The sequence below is a fragment of the Lotus japonicus genome, chromosome 1 (genome assembly GCF_012489685.1).
Source record: "Lotus japonicus ecotype B-129 chromosome 1, LjGifu_v1.2".
NCBI classification, from domain to species: Eukaryota; Viridiplantae; Streptophyta; class Magnoliopsida; order Fabales; family Fabaceae; genus Lotus; species Lotus japonicus.
Genome location: NC_080041.1, coordinates 119,344,801 through 119,365,721, shown reverse-complemented (window position 1 = coordinate 119,365,721; position 20,921 = coordinate 119,344,801). Strand labels below are relative to the sequence as shown.

Here is a 20,921-nt window from a genome sequence, read left to right as displayed (position 1 = left end):
TCATGTCATATATATACCATAGCGCACATATGCAAGTTTCATGAACTTCAAAACTATGAACGGTTGAGATTGTGACACGAGTTCAGAAGAGGAAAAATAGAAAGTTAAATCAAAGAATTCATTGATATTTGTGGTTGAAATTAAAGGGTTATCCCAACGGCCGGATAGTGCATACCAACTCAAGACTTTATTTTCCAATTAATCCTTCACTTCTTTTTTCTTTTAGTAATGTTTAATAATAGACATAATTTCGCGATCATTGATCGATATATATATGTAGATTGTGGTGGTTTCTGACCACATGCTTGGATATGAGAGAGAGCCATCGGCAATGAGTTTTTGACAAAGAACCACAAAATAGAGAGCTTGGATATATATGAGAAAGAATTCGGAAAATGTGTTTTCAGTAACTCCCTTGGTGATGGTAATTGGTCAGAAAAAAACACTTTTGAAAATTACGAGGTAATCGAGTAACCATTTAGATTTATGGTCGATTACCAAAACGCGTTTTGAAATATTTTTCTCAATTGTTATTAAAAGCTTTTGTCCACTTTTCTCTCTCAAAAACCACAAAATCAATTCTCAAATGTTTCTAATTCATTTAAACACTTAAGATAACATGTTTTATCCAATTGAGAGAGCCAGCTAATTGGATTAATCTAGTTTGAATAAGCATACAATTTTTTCTTGTAGTATTTAACTCATGGATACTTTTGTACACAAGAAGGTACAACAACATGGACACCAGCCGGTGTAGAGAAGGTCAGGACAAGAGCAGGTGCAAAGCAATTGCATAAGAGTTTTCCAATGAACTCAAATAAAGTCTTCCAAACAAGTATAAAGAAAGAAAAGGCCACAAGTTTTAAGGCCTGTTTGATTCTGTTTTTATTTTATTGTTTTTAAAAACTGTTTTGCAAATTAGTTTTATAAAATTGTTTTTGGGAAGAAAGTATGTAAAAAACCTGTTTGATCATTCAATTTTGAAAACTGTTTTGAGAATAAAAACACAAAAAAAATTTGTTTTTAAAACATGCTTTGAAAATTATAAATTGGAAAACTTGTTTGATTGTGTAGTATTTTTTATGAATTTCTTAAATTTACTCTATCTCTTTCAAAATAATATCTTTTAAATTTTTTTTTAATCAAGATATCTCTATAATTAATTATCGTGAGATTAATCTCTCATATCACTGTCAGTACAATAAGTGGTAGAAGTCTTCTCACTGTCAGCCCATTAAGTTCTCTTCTTGAGGAACAAGCGGACTATTTCTTTGCAAAATTGTGCTCAATTTCATATGTGGCAATTCCGCCAAGATTTCTTCGTTAGTTGGGGGAAGAAGCAGCCGCACGAATCGGATTTTTTAAGGAACATATCAAGAGTAGGAGGCTGAGTAATAACTTTTTTCCATTCGTGAAAATTGGGAATTGAATTCCCCCAATCTCTTACTTAAGGGGTTTGGATCCTTGAAGTGTGAAAAAACTTTGAGTGTCAAGTTTTATATCACAATATATAAATAACATGCAACATGTTTCCTTGAGCGACTTGGAGAAACATAGCACTTTGTTTCCGAACTGGACTTGTTGAACGATATTTATCTTCATGGTAATAACCAATTATGGGTCAACCACAATGATAACTAATCATTGCGTTGATGAATGGAAAACAATAGGGACTAGGGTACAGGGAAACCAATTAGATAGCACGTAGCATAAAAGAGTACATGAGGAGGTTCAATGTGGTGGCAATGGCAATCAGGAAAACAGAGCCAAACACTGAAATGAAAGTTGGAGAGAAGCAGGGACGGTGGCAATCATTAACGATGATTCAATTGTATGTATATAACGATTTCTATTCTTATTCTCATTCTCAAGTAATTACAAGTGTGCCATTAATGAAAAGTTGTTCTCCGTGTTTCAATTGTTTCCAAAATAAAAAAACAAAAATAACTTTTTTCTGTTTTAAAAACAAAATAATAGAAAATTGTTTTTAAATCAATTATGAGAAAACAATTCTATCAAACAAGTTTTTTTGTTTTTAAATTTTATAAAACAGAAAACTGTTTTTAAAAACAGAAATCAAACAGGCATTTAGATCCTAATACCCCATGTTACGATCTTACGATAAGAAGCTTAATTAAGTTTTTGTAGGAACTTTCAAAATTGTTGAAAACATATGCTGAATTGCAAATTCACTAAGTTGAGAACTCAACAACTTATTTTGAAGTCTTTGCTCTAATACTTAAGTTATCAAGTTTCAAAAGATATATGTTGAAGTACTAAGAAGCATAACACATGCTAAAGAGTTCCCACATGCTGAACGGGGTAAAAAAGTCTTACTCTAATCACCTCTCGAAGATGCCATTTATCAGAAGGCATTGATCATTCCTTAAAAAGCACTTAGAATTCGTATGCAATATCAAGACCTCATCACCAAAAGCCAAAGTATTGAAAATCTTCTCTATTGGACAAAATGCAAAGAAAATGGCACCTTTTTGAAGATGTTAGAATAGTACACTAGCTACTAAGTTGAATTACTCCTACTTTTTCGTACACGTTAGCAAGAAGATAAGACTCATACATTAACACTATGTTTGTTTGAAGAGAGTTTGGCAAGAGAGAGATAGGAGAGAGATAGAGAAGAGATGCTCAAACCACCCTTGTTTGGTAGCTACATCTCTAGTGAAGAGAGAGATTTTTACCCCACTCCTTTTTTTCCTCTCTCCAATTTGAGAAGAGATAGCATGTGGATGATATTTACTTTTTTGTTTCCTATTTTGTCTTTGTACGTCTTCTCTCTCTCCAAGGTCATTGAAAGTTGTAATTTTTTTTCTTTTGCCGGACATCATAGTCTTTTTTTAAAAATTAAAATTTTTAGTTTTTTATTTTATATTATTCACCTCATTCTTTCTCTCATCTCTCTCTTTCATCTCTATCATACCAAACAATCAACAAATCTACTATATTTCTCACATATTTCTCTCTACTCAACTTCTCTCTTCTCTACTCTTTCTTCTCTATCTCTCTCCATCCTACCAAACAAAGTGTAAATGTTTCCCTCCAACGTATATTTTAAAAGAGAAGAAGATTCAAACGAATACTTGAACCTGACTAAATATTTTTGAAAAAAATTAATACTGAAAAGAAATATATATATATATATATATATTATATACACTGACAACAAGTTACATAACCAAGTTATTGCAAAATCAATTATTATACATTAGTTTTGTTAGAAATCGGTTGTGATAATCCTGGATAAAGTCAAGAATCGTGAGCGTCCACTTTCCGAACAAATTATTTCGACCCTATAATTGCCTGGGTTCACGAAATCTTTGTTGGGATAATAATTGACAATCAATCTGTTTCTTGGCACAAGAGAACAGATAAAGAAAGTAGAGATGATGTTCTGTTTTCGAAAATCTGTTTCTGTATTCTCTTTCTGTTTTTCTGTATCAATTCCTTAGGCTGCAAGTAACCTTATATAAGAGGCTGCACGAATGATCACAATTGTTCGAAAATAAGTCACAATTTTTCAAACAATTTCAAACTAGGGTCACAAACTTAGCCAGGGGCTCCGCCCCTTGGACCCCGGTTCGTATTCGCGGTCAATTATGCGTTGGCTCTCCGAGCGTGCACTCCGCACTAACCTGACTCGATTCCGAGCCTAACGCGTAATTGCATCAGCCTATAGTAGATCACATTACTACTAAAATACATTGATGATTCTAAAATCACCAACAAGTTTTGTATCCCAATCAAACCTCTGATTATTTCATCTTTCTCAAGTGTATTCCTAAGCTATAATTATCAATCATTTGTTATGAATCTTTTTAAGACTACGCAATGCTAAGCTTCAAAAAACATTCTCATTTATTAAGTTGCAAGCTTGAGATAGTTTAGAAAACTGTAAAAGTTTGTTCAACACCACTTCTATTGACTAGCGGATAGCTTGGAGAGACTATTGAAAGTACCACTCGGTTTAGCCTGACGAGGTGAAATCAATACTGGTAACTTAGTGAAGTTAATGAAAAACTCCATAAGTGATTAAGGAGACTTGAAGTAGCGCAGGTGTTAGGTGAACAAGATATATATCGTGTGACAATCCTTGTCTCTTACCTAGTTGTTTGATTTAAGGGAAAGCTGAGAGGAGTTTATAGAAGTGTTTTAAACATAAAATAATTATTTTCCTCTGCTAAACTCTCAAGGTTGCACATTAGTACTGAACCGTATTAGCTTGTAGCTAACTTTCAGAATATGCTTTAAATTCAGCATATTATTTCTTCAAGTGACCTGCTAAGTTTTATTAACGAACGGTTTCCTACCATCTTTCTAAGAGCATCTACATCCATTATACTCACTAAAATATCTACACATCATTTTTTCAATTTTTCATAATGCCACATCATCTACCCCATTTTACTAACTTTTTACTCCAACCCAACAACTCTTAAAAGTTTCTATAGTGGATTTCACCATAAACATCACATTTGTATATTTTATTATTTATCTCCATTTTAATTAATTGTAAGTGTTTGTAATAAATACAAGCTCAACTTTCAAGTCTAGTGATGAGTATCTATTCCCACATACTCATTTTTGTCATGTTGGAATTGAATATGTACTCCAATGGTAATAGATACTTATATGAGTATGTATTTAACATTAGATACTACCAATATTGGAGATTCTCTAAAGGCACTCTCAATAAATATCTAAGGCCCATTGCCTAACTGGATTTTCCAGCATTAATAAAAGCAGTTTACCAATCAAATCGCTAATTTATTAGCCGGACAATTGGAAAATTATTGGACTGGCATATGCAGAGTTATCCATGAACCATAAGAGAAAGATGTCAAAGCATGAGTGTCCATGCTTCGACAATTCAATGTGCTTTAATACCATCATATATGGGCACTAAGTTCTTTCACCCATACATTTTCATAACCTACAGTGCTTCTAATTCATTACACCAATACTGGTTCAGATGACATTAAGAAGTTCAACCCCACAAGCCCAAGTTATTAGTATAAGCTTCGTTGTGAGAATTGACAGTTATGGCGCTTACTTAATATCTCCACCAATGCAACTCTCCTACTCTCTCCGACCTCCATTCCCTTCAAAACAACATTTTTGTACTTAATTTACTTTTTCTCATAATTTCTTTTTAAACCAGTGTATCCCCACTACCAACAACATTCACTAACCATTTCATCGCAAATGTTCGCACTAAACAGACCGACAGTCATGAGATTAATCCTCTGAAACTCAGAGATCACATTAAATGGGTAAGTTTCTCCCAATAAATGTTTCTCTATATGCACCGCCAGGAATTGAACTTTGTGCTAAATTCTTAAAAAGCTCAATTATCTATAAATTGTGTTACACATTTTGTTTAAATAAAATTAGTTATGCTATTACAGAAGTATAATATCCAATTGCACTTTATCTCGTGATTTACTTTAGTTGTACTTCCTTATTTTACTAAATCAAGTATTTCACTTCATCTTTTACACAACTTAATGCAATTTTACTTTTAATTTATTTTAATCGTTAAACATAAAAGAACTAAATACAAAGTTAGGCAATGCAAGTAAATTGAATAAACTTTTTACATCTCGTTCTGGTGAGGTGAGTACCATAGAAGTGGGCAAGGAGCATCATATCTCATCTAAGTTGATAGGCCAGACAACGACTCATTTATTAACAATTATACAATCATGCCCAAGGGCAACCACGATTTCGGAAGATCTTCCACCAAGCTTCCTAAAGAGTTACCAAGAAAGTTATGATAGACAATGAGCCTATGAAGCAGATGTAGTAAATTTATGTATGCATTATTCATTATGTTAAAATTAGAGTTCTTATTAGACTTTGAGATTCATTCTTTACTTGCTAAGCTTGTTAACTTAAGCATTGGAGTGTCTTCAGCAGGTACACTATCCACCGTGTCAACGCAGCTTCGTCGAGCAAGTAAAGCTAATCAAGGTTGTGCACCACAACTGAAAGCAAGGAGGTAAAATCTCATTTCTGAAAGAACATTTGGCGTTGTCTGTGGAAGGGAAGACAGATAGAATTGTTCCTCGAGAAAAGTCAGGCGGGAGGAATCTTCTCGCCATGATAAGAAATTAGTTTCTAAATAAAACCCCAAGAGACACAATCCATTTATTCAGTCGAGGGAGGTCTCACTAGGGAGACAAATTAATCCTCAAACTTTTGGAAGAAGCACTTTAAGGTAGTATCGAGGATTTCTTGAAACACAATTAGGAAAGTAAGGTCCCACAACTGATCTATGTAAGGAATGCAGTCTATTTGTCGTAGCATAAAAATACATAAGCAACCCATTCTAGGAATATCGTATTTTCGTATCGGCGAAGGAGGACATAAACAGCCCATGTAAGAAACACAATCCATTTATCTCGCTGAAAAGACATGAGCAATTCATTAAAAAAACGTTGTCTTCACTAGTTTATTTCGCCAATATGTTGATATTACCGAACAACGGTTACTTTCATCATTGAAAAATTGTTTGCCTTGCTCTACGCAAAGCCCCACCCAATCAGGCTGCCATGCTAAACAAGCCTGGTTACTTTCATCATTACCGCTATCAAAAATAATATATTATCTTTCTATTTTCATCAATATTATATTACTATTTTTCGTCTTATTTTGCACATTTTTCACATTTATTGTGTCTCTCTACAGATACCCATTCTTTGCACCATGTAAAACGGGTAAATAGCTAAGTTCGTCCCTGAAAGTGTCCGCCGCCTTCAACTTCGTCCCTAAACTTTCAAAATGACACCTGTGGTCCCTGAATGTGGCAAATCTCCTTCATCAGCAGTCCTTAGGTTAAAAAAAGTTGACATCGTTAACGGAAGTATGACTTGGAATTTTTTTTTTTTGTCAAAATTGAAGTTTGTGTGACATTTGACTGGTAGGAAAGTTTTAAAATCTTCAATTTAGTCCCGGAATCTGAAAAAATTTCTCTCTACCCCATCTTCATCTTCCTCTCCCCACCACCATCACCCTCTCTCCATTTGCTCTTCTTCTTCCCACCCTCATCCCCTCCCTCTCACAGCTCTCCCTCACCCCAACCCCTTTTCCCTTCCAAAAACCATAATCCCTCAACCCAAAGTTAAAACAAATTTTAGAAGAACATGAACTTAACAAGTTCATTAATAATAGCAGGCTAAAATTTCTTGTCAAAACAAATGAAATGGTGAAGCCTTCGTCATTTAGAAAGAAAATTGATAATTATTCACCAAAAAGCACATAACTATTCCTCATCAATGGGATAGACTTAACAACTATCTACAATCATAATAACATCATCTCCCTTCCACTAGAATCAAATAGAGTTATGATATATACACACACCTCTTCACTCCTTTTCCACCTTCATTTCTATCTATTTCACTTTTCTCTATCAATCAAATCATCTATCACATCTTTATTTTCTCTCTCCTTTCTTCATATCTCTCTCTTCCTCCACCTCTCCACACTTCATTTTTTAGGTGTGAAGATATAATTATTGAATCAAATATGATAGTCTCACCTTAAAACTTAATTCTGCTACAGAGATGGTTTTATGCAGTGTTGTAAAACTCGGCTCGGACCGGCCGGTTCGACCGGTCCGACCGTGACTCGAGCACCTAGCCGGTTCGAGTTGTATATCGGATCGGCCATGCAACTGACTCGGTGTGAACTGGAACGACTCGGCCGGTTCAGTCGAAAAACCGGTGACTCGGTTGGACCGTCGAGCCAGTTTTTTTTTTCAAACGTAAAAAATGACCCCTCTTCTTGCTGTGTGCTGCGTTTTTCTTTGTACAGAAAAAAAACTGAAAGAAAGTTAAAACGAAAAAGAAAAGGATAGAGGGAAGAGATGAGTGATCAGAGAACAAGAATCCATAAAACTTCAAATTTTCTCCCTCAATTTGGAGACTTTTGCTTCTAATCTGTACAAAAACCAGAAACTTCAATTGATAGAGAAGCTGCGCACAGTCTTGAGTCTATGGTTATAATTTAGGGTTTCACCTATTAGTATAGAAGAAATTGGGCCATATGCTTCTATTAACATTGTATTTGGCCCACAGCTTAATTCATTTCTATTGTATTTGTGCTTTTATTGGAGGCTGGAGCAAACCAAGAGTTAATTTTATAAAAAAATATTCACATTTAATTCCTCGGTGTTTGTTCTAGATGATATAATAAGTTTTTTTTAACAAAAATTATATAATAAGTTAAAGTTTATAAGATTATATATATATAAGCGTTTTAGATTTTATATACAATTAATTTTCCTAATAGATTAAAAGCTCACTTGTTAAATATTATTAATTTTTTTTAGTAAATACCGAGTCAAACGGTTCAATCAGTGACCCAGTGGTTTAACCATTGACTCATTGACCCAGTGCCTCGACCGAGTCGATTACCAGTCCGAGTCTGATAACACTGGTTTTATGTCATAATAATGCAGTTACTTTTCACACCCATCACACATTTGATTTGAATTTTTTAAACCCAAAAAATTAACATCTTCAATTTCACCCAAAATTCATCACGCTCCCAACCCCAAACCCATCATCAACAAATTTTCATTATCTTCACACAACAGCAAAATTCTTGAATCCAGAAACCCACCCCACCCCAGCAAACAGAGCAACAACAAAATCCAGAAACCCACCCCCACCACCACCAAACCAAACTACATATAAACCCCCACCCCCACCCTTTGAACCAACCCACCACAGTAGAAGAAAGTAGATCTGGAACTCCCTGCCATTCGCACTACATAGATCTGATAGATGAGAGAAAGCCCAACCCCCAGACCATCAAACGATCTGAATTATAGAACTAAACCTCCACCTGAAAACCCAGCGTTCCAAGACCCTCGAGAGAGTCTTCGCCAAGCCATTGCTATGCGTCGACCCCCTTTGCTGCTCGCACCACCATGAAATTAAGGTTCTTTAAGATTTTGATTTTGTTGGAGATCTTGATTTGCAAGCAATGGTTTGATCTTCAGATAGTTTTGGTTTTTTATTTTCTTGGTTCACATGCTACGTCACCTCTGGCTATAAAAAAAAAGGTCATGTCACACTTTCGTTAACGGCCGTGAGCTTTTTTTAACCCAGGGACTGTTGATGAGGGAGATTTGCCACATTCAGGGACTACGAACGTCATTTTTAAAGTTTAGGGACGAAGTTGAAGTCGATGAACACATTCAGGGACCAAGTTGGCTATTTACCCCATGTAAAACTAGTACACACCAACAGTCAGAGACATTGATGTGAAAGTGTGCTAGATGGACCTTTAGAACTTGATTTTGGAAATTGGAAGGTTTTCGAAGGGAGACAAACAAAACATTTATTTTTATCATAATTATAAAATTCTCTTAATTACAAATAAAACATTTATTTTTATCTCCCTCGCCCTCTAAAAACCCCCCATCAAATCATTTTTTCAATGATCCTCACTGTTAGCTCCAGAAAAGTTAGCTCCCCATATATCTCTCACAATCTGATCGAAGGCAGCTTTGTCTTAATTTCTCTAAATTATAAATATTATGCTTTTATAGAGCCAAGATCAGCATAGATTTGAGAAAATGCACAAAAAGGTTATATGCACACAGGTTTCTATCACAGGGAAACTGGTGAAAAGACCACCTTTTCTGCATCTCCATGGGAGCAATGGCCGTGTGCTCCGGTGCTGTCAAAGGGGAAATAAGTTGAATAATTGCTGATATGAAATTTTCACTCAACTTTTGAAACAATGGTTAAAAAAGAAATGAACTTAGTACAAGAAACTTAGTTCTAGATAGCGTGGTAATCAGCAGTTAGACCATCTGAATAGCAGGAAGCCATCATCAAAGATGTGGAATGTTCTGCTATTATCATCATGCGGTTTGAGACCATTTTAAGCCAACACTAAAATTCTATGAAATAGTAAGCCACAGTGGCGGTACCATTACCACATATAACTATAATGCTATGAATGATCCATCAATGTAGTATGTACCATTACTACGTACAAAAATGTCATATGACTAATCAATCAATCAAGAATTCAACTAAATGGCATTTGGGGCATGCTAAATGATTAAAACAAAGGTAAAAGCCACTCAAATTATTACCAGAATAAACAAGAGAACCAAGCATAAGTAAAGTACCTCGTAAGGAGCATTTTCAATTCTTTTAAGGATCACCATTCAAATCTTCATTCAGTTTGGTAGGGGGGAACCCCACAACTCAGGGTAGAGGAAAGAAGTGAAAATTTAGCAAGGGATTAAACTTTGATAAAAAAAAAACACTTCTACTAAAGAAACCATGCAGGTTCTATTCGGAATATGAAGAAGGGCTCTTATGAGGGGAGTCCCCACAGACCAAATCTCCATCATGAAATTTGCAAGGAAAACCATTTTATTGCTTCCTATACTGATCAATATGTAGTTCAAAACTTTGAAAGTAGATAGAAGTATATGAATCTTAGCATAATGTACTATCATACTCTACTGCAATTACTACAACCCAAAATGCACCATAAATAGCCAGGGAAAGTTAGCATCATGTGGGGCAAGCCTTGGTGAATAGTAGCAGGTTTTCAAATTGAATAATACCATGAAATAATGAGAAGCGGTGTTATGCATCCGCTATTAACTAGAGATAGTTGGAGACAAGCAGTATGAAGATGGATGCCTTAAGAAAGCTTGAGCTTGTTTCAAATAAGTCTTGCAACCAAGAAAATGAATTCACCTTCTGTTTTACTTCCTTAATGGGTTCTGTTAGTGTTACAATAAATAAGAGAATTGGCATCTTACGGAACCTAGTATGTGGTATATGAATCAAGATAGGCCAACTTGATATTGCCCTGTATAAGCTACCCATACAACATACACCATCTATGAAACCTATAACCCAATGACAAACACAGCTCAGAGTGTCTCTAAGCTCCCCCATGAAAGTATCTCAGATCCTTGCAATACAAAAAAACCAAACCAATCCCCTCTAAAATGAACTAAGCCCAGGGTTATCAAATATCCGCCGTGGCAGAATCTCATGCCGGGTATTTGGCTCTCCACCATCCGCCATTAACAACACTGACTAAGACAGACCTAGACAATATATCTCATTATACATGGCTGAATACACACTCTTCGTATTCATGGAACTCAAGGCATCGAATAATCATGAATACACTTCGAGTAAAAGAGTAAATTGGCTTAATCATTCAATAACCAAAGAAGTCATAATACACTTAGGAGCAAGACTGTCAATTTGGAGCACAATCAAAACTAGAACATCTATCGAGCAATCCTATCTAGTTTCTTTACAAAGAAATTGTGAACACTATCCAGTGCCCAGACGGAAATGATTTTGGGATAGGTAACCCCTTACTTAGCTAGTTAGCAAACAAGTAGCTTAGTTAGTTTGAAGGTGTTCGTTTAGAGAGTTAGAGATGAGGTTGTAAATAAGATGTTAAAACTGGCACCCAATGGATAAGGAAGAAATCGTCAAACAGTAATTGAATCCGTATCGAAGACAATCGAGTTCTGAATTGAAACTGGAATATAGTATTATTAGAGAAGAAGAATGTTCTCAAGAAGAATTACAAACTGGTATCCAATAACCAACCAGGCAACCACCAAAACCTAATTCTCCCGAGAACTAATCCTAATAGAGGTACATTCACCTCTATTTATACTAAACCAAATAAACTAATAAAAATACACTAAACCCAAATAAACTAATAAAATATAATAATAATAATAGAAAAGCCCAAGTCTGTTTGGCTAAGAACTAGCGCTCAGGGGTTTAGCGCACACCATCAGATACAGTGCTTGCTAAGGCAGCGTTAGCACCCCTATTGTGGCGCCTCCTATAGACCTCAGTAATAGAAGGTTTAAGTCGAATTCTATCATAAGAGAGTTAGCATCTTTGGGAACATGTGTAATTGGGAATTGGGAGAGACTCTCTCGAATAGAATCTAGTTTCCCTACAGTAAAATCAGTCTTTCTTTTTCGTCAGGGTTGTTCCTATCAATTAGTATGAGAGCTCCATCATAGAGCCATGGGTACCATAAAGGACAGATGATTGGCAAGAAAAATGGGCGAACCAACGAACTATCCACTGTTAGCAAAAATTAAGAAGGGAATTCCTGACCTTCTTGGAGAGATGAAGAAAGTGATTGCAGCTTGGAGAAGGGGTTTGAAGAACACATTAAAGAAGAGAGGTCAGGCGTAGATGCTAAAATTCAATGATAGCATATGGTTATCAAGAAATTTTGGGTTGAAACTCTTAATCCATGCCAACAAAATTCCTATTGTAAATAACATGCAATAATTGAATATATTCGGATGATGTTCATAGGGTACCGACAAAGAGCATTATAATGACTGAGCATGAAAACATAACACAAATTTACGGACATACCAAGAATACTTACATTTACAGACATCTAAGTACAGTTTTTATTGACACTTGATGCTTCAAAATATCAAATCATAATCCTTTTTCACAGATATTAGAAACTTCCATCCCTATATACTTTAGTAAATCAATCACCTTTTCAATTATCAGCATCTTACTCTTGCTTTTCATTTAGTCTCAGGTTTAGGTACAGTTGCTTTAAGTGCAACTTTTCGTTTATTTTGAATTTCGCGAACAAATTCAGGAATCACTACATGCAACGGCAGACTAGGCTTACGATTAATTGGGATATTATAACCTGCTCTTCTTATTGCACGAGTCAAGCACTTTTCACCTAATTGATAATGCTGGTGGCATGAACGAGGTACCACGGATGTCAATACTGGCTTATTACAAAAAGATGGACCTGTTGGCAAGCTGCATGAAACCAAAAACCTTATCAGTGTCTGCTCTAGACAATGTTCATTTTACAAATAGTAAAACAATATGCATGCAAGGAAGAAAAGGACAAAATCAATTTACCAATTATATAAATAATGACAAAACCAGAAATCCAATCCAGAACAAGCATCCAAGATATTATATTGGTAAGACTACTAAGACATGCAAAAAACATGAGTGTTTGAACAGAAACATTTCCTGCGTAGAATCGAATAACTGTATAGAGAAAGATGGTGCAGTGATGAGGTGATGAACTGAACACCCCTACACGTGTACTTACATGAAACAAAATTAAGTCAGCAACTGAAGTCTACACTACAGATAGGTGTTGGAAGTTGTGTGGTGACATCTTGATATATAAGCTAATGTGACAATATTTGAAAGACACGGTTGATCACTTAAGTGCAATACTTATACACTACCAAGAATTCTGAATCAAACTTCTCCTTCTGGCACAGGAATCTGGTTTTTTTGGTCCGTAAACTAGACTACTAACAAAAGGTGAGTGCCATAAGAATAAATGTCCATTGCAGATCAAGAGTTAAGAATTAAAATATTCATTGGCAAATACTATTCTTTATCGTGTTTTCGTCCAAGAACTGAAGAAAGATTGAGGTGAGCATAACTGAACTAGTCATTGACCAAAAGTATTATCGCTCACATTGCAATAATATCATTGAAACAAGAACTAAAGGCAAATCAACTTCTTTTTCATCAAAATCAATTCTAAAACCCCAAAGCTACTCAAAGAAGCTTCTCCCTTCAGACTCAATTGCAGAAGGGTTTCCAAAATCAATTTTGAACAGATTCTGACTACTCAAAAATGCACATTCAAGGAGAAAGGAAAGTAACCAATATCCATAGGCACATCACAAAATGAACACTGAACTATTTCTCTCATCAACACAGGAAAAACTATCAAGTCAAATCAACCACAAACAACACCACACACGTGCCCTAATCCAAAGAGGAAAAACAGAAAAACCCACAAAAAAACAAAATCAAGTTCTTACTTTTCTTCTACATAACATCAAATTATTTCACAATCTGCAAAATAAAACAAGAAATTTCAAAAAAAAAAATGAAAAAAGGGAAAAGGGAACTCACTTTTTGGCAACGGTAGTGCATCCAACATAGAGTTTCTGCTTAGTATCGAACACTATATGCGCGTGACAGAACCTAGACATAGCCATGGCCTTCGTCTTACACCCACCGGAAGCGCAGCGAACAAAATCAACCCCAGCGGCGGCGGAAGCATGGTCAGCAGTGCCGTTAACTTTCTCCTCAGAAACGACGGTGCCGTTTGCGCCACCGTGGTCGTCGTCCTTGAAGGGGCTCTTACCGTAAGTCCAGTAGTAGTCTCTGTACTTGGACTTGAGATCTTCCATGAGAGCCCAGTAGTGGCCTCTGTAGCAGCGCGCGAGTTGTTTCACTCGGCGGAGGCGCCGAGCGATGACCTCGCTCCGGGATAGGACGGTGGAGTTTGCTAGCACGGCGTCTTGGTCGGCGCCGTCGATGGCCATCGGAGATGGCGGAGGAGGCGGTGGTTCGAACATGGCGCGGTGGTTGGTTGGCTGAGTCAGAGAGAGAGAGAGAGTTTCTGCTGGAAATCTGGAGTTGGGATTTCAATTTCAAAGCTTTGGCTTTGTCTTCTTTAAAAGAAAAATAGAAAATCAGTTATAAGGATACAAATTGTGTGTATTTATTTAATTTAAATATTTTATTGATTCTGAAATTTTATTTCCTTTTGTCTAAACTAATCTAAATTTAAACTTTGTTGTAATCCATAATAGTGCATGAACCTCTGCAATGTATGTGTGGGGTTAGATAATTGTTTTGTTTGAAAAAAGTTGGTGTTTTCTAAAAAAAATGAAAGTTGGTGTTCAATGAAAGTAAATGGTTAAATATTAACATGCACTTGTTTATCCTTGTGGTGGATTGAAGAGTACTCATCGGGTTTGGAGGGTATTCTTTCTTTCAATGGTGTGTTTTTTTAAATGAATAAAATCAAGGAAGTTTGATTAAAAAAAAGTAAATAGTTTAATATTATTTGACGAGAATATTGAAATCATTCAACAACAAAAAAAACTCTTGAAAATGCTTACCGAAGATCAAATTAATAAGGAATGTAAAATGGTTGAATCAGTATAAAAGATAAAATAAGACGGAACATTAATAGATCAAACACGGTGTTTGGGGTGAGAAATTGAGTTCTTAACTAAATTGTGAGCTAATCTATTTGTCTTCCTTTACGTATGGTTGAAAAAAATAGAAGCAAAACATAAGGCAAGAAATTAATCTCATCAATCATTAACGATAGATATGAAGTATGTTTATCATTCCCGTTTATACTTGAATAATTAATCAATACATAAATTTTGTTAAGTAGTTTTTTCAAGTGTATTATTAACTTGCTAATTTTTTTTACTAAAGCTTAAATTTTTTTATTTAATTAATAAATACTAAACAAAATGATATTTATAAATTAACATTTAATTAATTGTCTTAAGGAATTTTTTTTTTACAAGGACGACTTAAGCCCGGAAAAAAAAACTACACACACGTAGTCCTAGGGAAAGAAACACCTGAAGCATCAAACAGAAACATAGTCGAACAACTGGGAGGAGGCCTTTCTGAGTGGCGGACCTACACTATATTGAGGGGGTTCATCTGAACCCAGTGAAAAAAAATTACACTTACCCCCATATATAAATTTTTTTTAACCCCCTAAAAATTTTTAATTGTACTACTAGAATAAATTTTGCACCTACTTGCACCAAATACTCAAACTCCCTTACCCCACTCTCTCACACACGCGTGTGTCTCAATGTCTTTATTTCAAGAAGTATGTTTATTAGTACAGGGCAGTTACGACGTCAAACACATAGCATTACAACAAAGCATCATTACCGTGTTGAGTTATTTTATACCGTGATAGACATGCAACTTCAAGAACTTAATGGTCGTTTTGGTGAGATTAATATTCAATTGCTCCTTTGTTTGGCTTCTTTGGATCCATCTAATTTGTTCTCTGCTTTTGATAAGGCAAAAGTGTTGGAATTTGCAAGTTTTTATCCAAATGAGTTCACTCCATTTAATTTAGTGGTGTTTGGTGTGTGGTGATGCACTAGATTCTTACATCATCGGTATGCGTAGAAATGATGAATTTACTTCTTTGAAAGGACTCCAACAACTTTCAGAGAAGTTGGTTGAAAAAGGAAGACATGTTGTTTATCTACAAGTTTATTTTCTTTTGAAATTTGCACTTATTTTGCTTGTTGCAACAACAACTATAAAATAGTTTTCTCTGCTATGAATATTGTGAAGAATAGACTGCGTAACCAAATGAGAGATACATGGATGAACGAGTGTTTAGTTACTTACATTGAGAGTGATGTATTCAATAACATTGATTATGAGCTTATTATTCAACGATTTCAGAATATGTCTGAAATCACGTAGATGACTATTATGACTTGTATAATTTACTATTATAAAAATATTAAAGTTATTTTTAACTATATTTGTACCGATGTGTTTGTTTAAAAAATTTGAACCCCCTAACCTCGGGTCCTGGATCCGTCATTGGCCTCTCCAACACATGAAGAAAGTTATTTTTTGTATTTTAAATTATCATTGGCGATATTTCATATGAAGAAAATATTAAAAAACATTTTCTAAGTTCATTTTGTATATATAAATAAAATTAAATATATTATTAAAAAAAGTAGATAAGTTAGAAAAAGATTTAGACATAATTTAGTTATTTTAGGCAAAGAAACGAATTATAACATACACAGTTTATAAAAAAAATTGAATTTTCTATTTTTAAAATTGAACAATAAACATTGATTAACATAATTTACGAAGTTTGGAAATATAATAACTCATTCAATTTCCCTTAATACGATTCAAAATATATATTAATTCAATAAAGATTTTTTTTAGTACAGATAAATTTTACCCGTCCGGAAGTGATCCTTAGACCTTCGCTACTAATCCCCTAGTTCTTACTATTTGAGCTATTCCACAACACTAATTCAATAAAGATTTTAGAATGCATTGATAATACTTTTTAATAAATATCATTAACAATTCTTTTTTATTTACGGTTATTTAAAATATTTATATGAAATTTAGTTAGTTTTTGTAAAATAAAAAATCTAAGGAAACTTATACCAGTCTAAAACATGATTGGAACTTTTCAAAATTTTAACAATAAACATTGATTAGGTTGGAAATATAATAAACTCATTTAATAACTAGTGTTTTTTTACCCGCGCGTTGCACGGGGAATATGTCTATTGTATTTGATACATCGATTCATATTTTAAATTATAAATATTTAAGATGCTAAGAATGTAAGAATAATCATAATAAAGATGTAGATATTTAAAGAGTACAAATTTTGAAAAACACAGAAGTTAATAAACCAAAAGCTTTAATTTTTGCATATGTGAGGTATAACTGAATTTTGTTTGTGAAGATGTATACTCGTGTTGCATAAAGGGTAATGCTTTTGTGTTTTAGATATATAACAATACATAAATATATAATTATTTTTTAAATTATTAAAAATACACTTAACTTATAGAAAATGAATTTCATTTTTTTTAACTCGTACAAATTTTCATTTTCATGTAAAATATTGTTTCTCCCCGTGAGATCTCGTAACTCTAATTTGTTAGCACTAATAAATTCATGTCATAATTTTATAGTACATATGTATTAATATTTTGTATTCCTCTTACTTTTCTTATTATCAAATTATTATAGTTATATACTTATATAAATATACACTCTTAAAATTTTAAAAATAATACTAAAGTTAATTATATTAAATTTATTCTATTAAAATAATATCAATTAATTAGTTTAGAATATAATGATTGTATAAAAAAAGTATAATGATACTTTTTATATAAAACAAAATCTCACGTAGATAGCATTATAGTACTTTAAAATTAAAACATACAATTGAAAATTATACGCAAATACAAACAACAACCACTTTTAGGTTTCAGAGCAGACTTAAATGCAAATCATCTTACTCAATGGATTCTCATTTATCAGAGAAACAAAATCTTATAAATTTCATAAATCAATATAGAAGGGGAAATTCTAGTGTTTTTTTTACCCGCGCGTTGCACGGGGAATATGTCTATCGTATTTGATACATCAATCAATTATTTGATTATTTAAAATATATTAAACAACATATGAAATAGAAGGGTCTCAAATGCTAAGCAAAGTGGACCAAAAGACTTGTCATCTAAGCCTGATTGAGATCAAGATGAAATCGTTTCACATTCTTCATGAACATGAAAACAATGACACAAATAATAGATATAAGGAATCACCAATAAAGCAAACGATAAACACATATTATGGAAAAAAAAGGATGTGATAGTAACACTAATCAGGATTGTAAAAGATAAATCATAAAGTACGACATCATTTTGTATTTATACCAAGTCATCCAAGTTTGAGTCAATATTGCAAGGTACCTACAAAATTTATGAAATATATCGGAATTTTTTTTTGGTTTGTTTGCTCTGTCCTGTTTTCTTTCCGGCACTTTCTAGGTTTTCCTATCTTTCTGTCTTTGGGTTTCTTCTATTTGGTTTTTGTCTGGCTCGATCTTTGGGTGTACTTTCGGGTTTTTTCCGCCAGTGTTGGTTGGTTTGTATTTCCTGCTTAAGAGTTTGCTCTCAAGCCTTTTGATATTATATATATATATATATATATATATATATATATTTATCTTTCAAAAAAAAATTTGACTTTTTTATTAGTAGTTTGTCAACACTACTTTAGTTGCATATAATAATAAAATGTGTAAGAAATATATATTGATTCGTCTACTTGATATTTGTCTTCTAAAGGAGAAGAGCCGAAATATATAGGGAGTTTATGATCTTTTATAGTATATCAAGTAACAATTTTGTGTCTAAGGGTGACGACTGTCCTATTACCACAACGTGATTCCACCCTTAGTACATTCATTAAAAAATTATTCTTTTTTGAAAATGGAAGAAATAGCACGTGATTCTTTTTCAAAAAATTCAACGTGTCAATACATTAGATAACAACTGTGATTCTGTTACATATTTAATTTTAAAAAAAAATTTGATTATTAAACAATAGATGAAATAGAAGAGTCTGAAATGCTAAGGAAAGTGGACAAAAAAGAATCACCAATAAAGTAGATGATAAATACATATTAATCATGGAAAAAAAAAACATGATAGTAGCACAAATCTGAATTATGAAAGATAAATCATAAAGTATGACCTCATTTTTTTTATTTCAAGTCATCCATGTTTGAGCCAATATTGCAGGGTGCCTACAAAATTTAAGATATATATCAGACTTTGTACATACTTGTTTTAATCAATAAAGAATTATTTCATTGTAAGGGAAAATAGAACGAACCTTAAACCGACAATAATATTTTTGCATCAGATGCTCATCAACTTATAAGATGTCATAGACATCATGTTAACAATGAAATAAAGTTAGGTCACTTAGAAGTCAGTTTGTATTAAAAAAACTATTAAGATAAAAAATTAAACTAACCACTCATATATTCTCAAAAACTTCTTGGTAGACAACATTGCGCTTGGAGTTTGAAACTATCCCTTGTTTATCCCCTAGTGTTTTTTACCCGTGCGTTGCACGACAAATTGATTGTTGGAGTTGACATTAATAAAAAATATAACAAAATGTGATGAGTATAGAGAAATACGTGTGGTATAGAGTAAATTATATAAGTTGTTTGTATGAGAGCTGTGATAGTAGAGAAAGAATGACGTAGATTCTCTCCCATCGTTGGGTTAAATAGAGAATAAGAGAGGAAATTAGTTTGCCATGAATCGACATTTAAATAAAAATAAAAATATCAAAATATAAAAACAATGATAGGCTTAATAAATTAATAAGATTACTCCCTCCCAATAACCAAAAAAATTAATAAGATTATAATTGGAAAGCTAAAAAAATTGATCAAACTTTGTTCTATGTCTACTCAAAATGAGAAGATTGAAAAAATACATTGGACCCACAAAATCTGCCCCTTTATCTCTCATCCCTTGCCAATCAAACACACTAACTCTTATCTCTCTCCTCTATTTCTCTCTTCTCTTTCACTACCATATCAAACAAAGCATTAGAGAACCTAGTTGAATAGTTTAGCAAGGCTATAACAAAATGACATAGGAGTTCTTGGAAAATAATTTTAAAATTTATTTAAATTATTTTTCAAATCTTATCCAATATAGCTTTTGTTTGAAAGTAACATCCACTTCATTAGCATTCTTTGTGTGCAATCACCCTCCTCTCTCTCTCTCTCTGTCTCTCTATTCTCCTGCCTACAACTCATTTCCTTCTTCTAGCTTCTCATACCTTATTTCAAGTAGTGCCTTGATTTCTTTAAGGCATTTGATTCAAATTAGCCTAATTGAACCAACCAAAACACATAAAGAATAAAATTAAAAACAGACACATAAGTAGCTTCAAACCAATACATTAATCTTATGAATCAAATGCTAGACATAAAGAACTTTTAACTAAAATGATTCATTCTCCTACCTCAGAAATTAAAAGCATTAAGCCACATGCTTTTCCTTCCCAAACTCTATCTCGAGCCTTTAATGTACTTCAACAATTCTTCTCTAATTTTTTTTTAAATCTCCTGCATTCTTCATTCCTTAGCATAGTCTGAGAAAACAAATCATAATATGTCTTAGATCAAGAAAATCATTTCAACCTACAATATTATATCAAGAAACTGATTTTGGAGCAACACGCGTAGGTAGATTGGCGGAACCATCACCTATAACCCGAGTCAAAATAAGATTAGACATAAACAAAACTATGCAAAGAAGGAATTTGAAGAGGAAAAGGGAGAATGCTCACCACTTTTTCCGGCCAGCTCTCCAATTGAGTCATGGAACGTGACAAAGAGGGGAGTCGAAGCCATCATTATAAATTTAGTAAGGTGTAGTAGTAAATCTTCTTTCAAAATATAATTTATTTAAATCTTAGATAATTAGG

The 20,921-nt window shown here is 33.6% G+C and overlaps 1 protein-coding gene across 1 annotated transcript; it reads right to left on the bottom strand.

The window, feature by feature from the left end:
• Window positions 1–12,392: 12,392 nt before the first annotated feature.
• LOC130729831 (uncharacterized) lies at window positions 12,393–14,527 on the bottom strand. Its single transcript, XM_057581667.1, has 2 exons — window positions 13,974–14,527; window positions 12,393–12,842 (listed from the first exon to the last, which is right to left on the bottom strand). Exons 1-2 carry the CDS (start codon window positions 14,420–14,422, stop codon window positions 12,593–12,595), a joined length of 699 nt encoding a protein of 232 aa, XP_057437650.1. The 5' UTR covers window positions 14,423–14,527; the 3' UTR covers window positions 12,393–12,592.
• Between the last annotated feature and the right edge of the window lie 6,394 nt (window positions 14,528–20,921).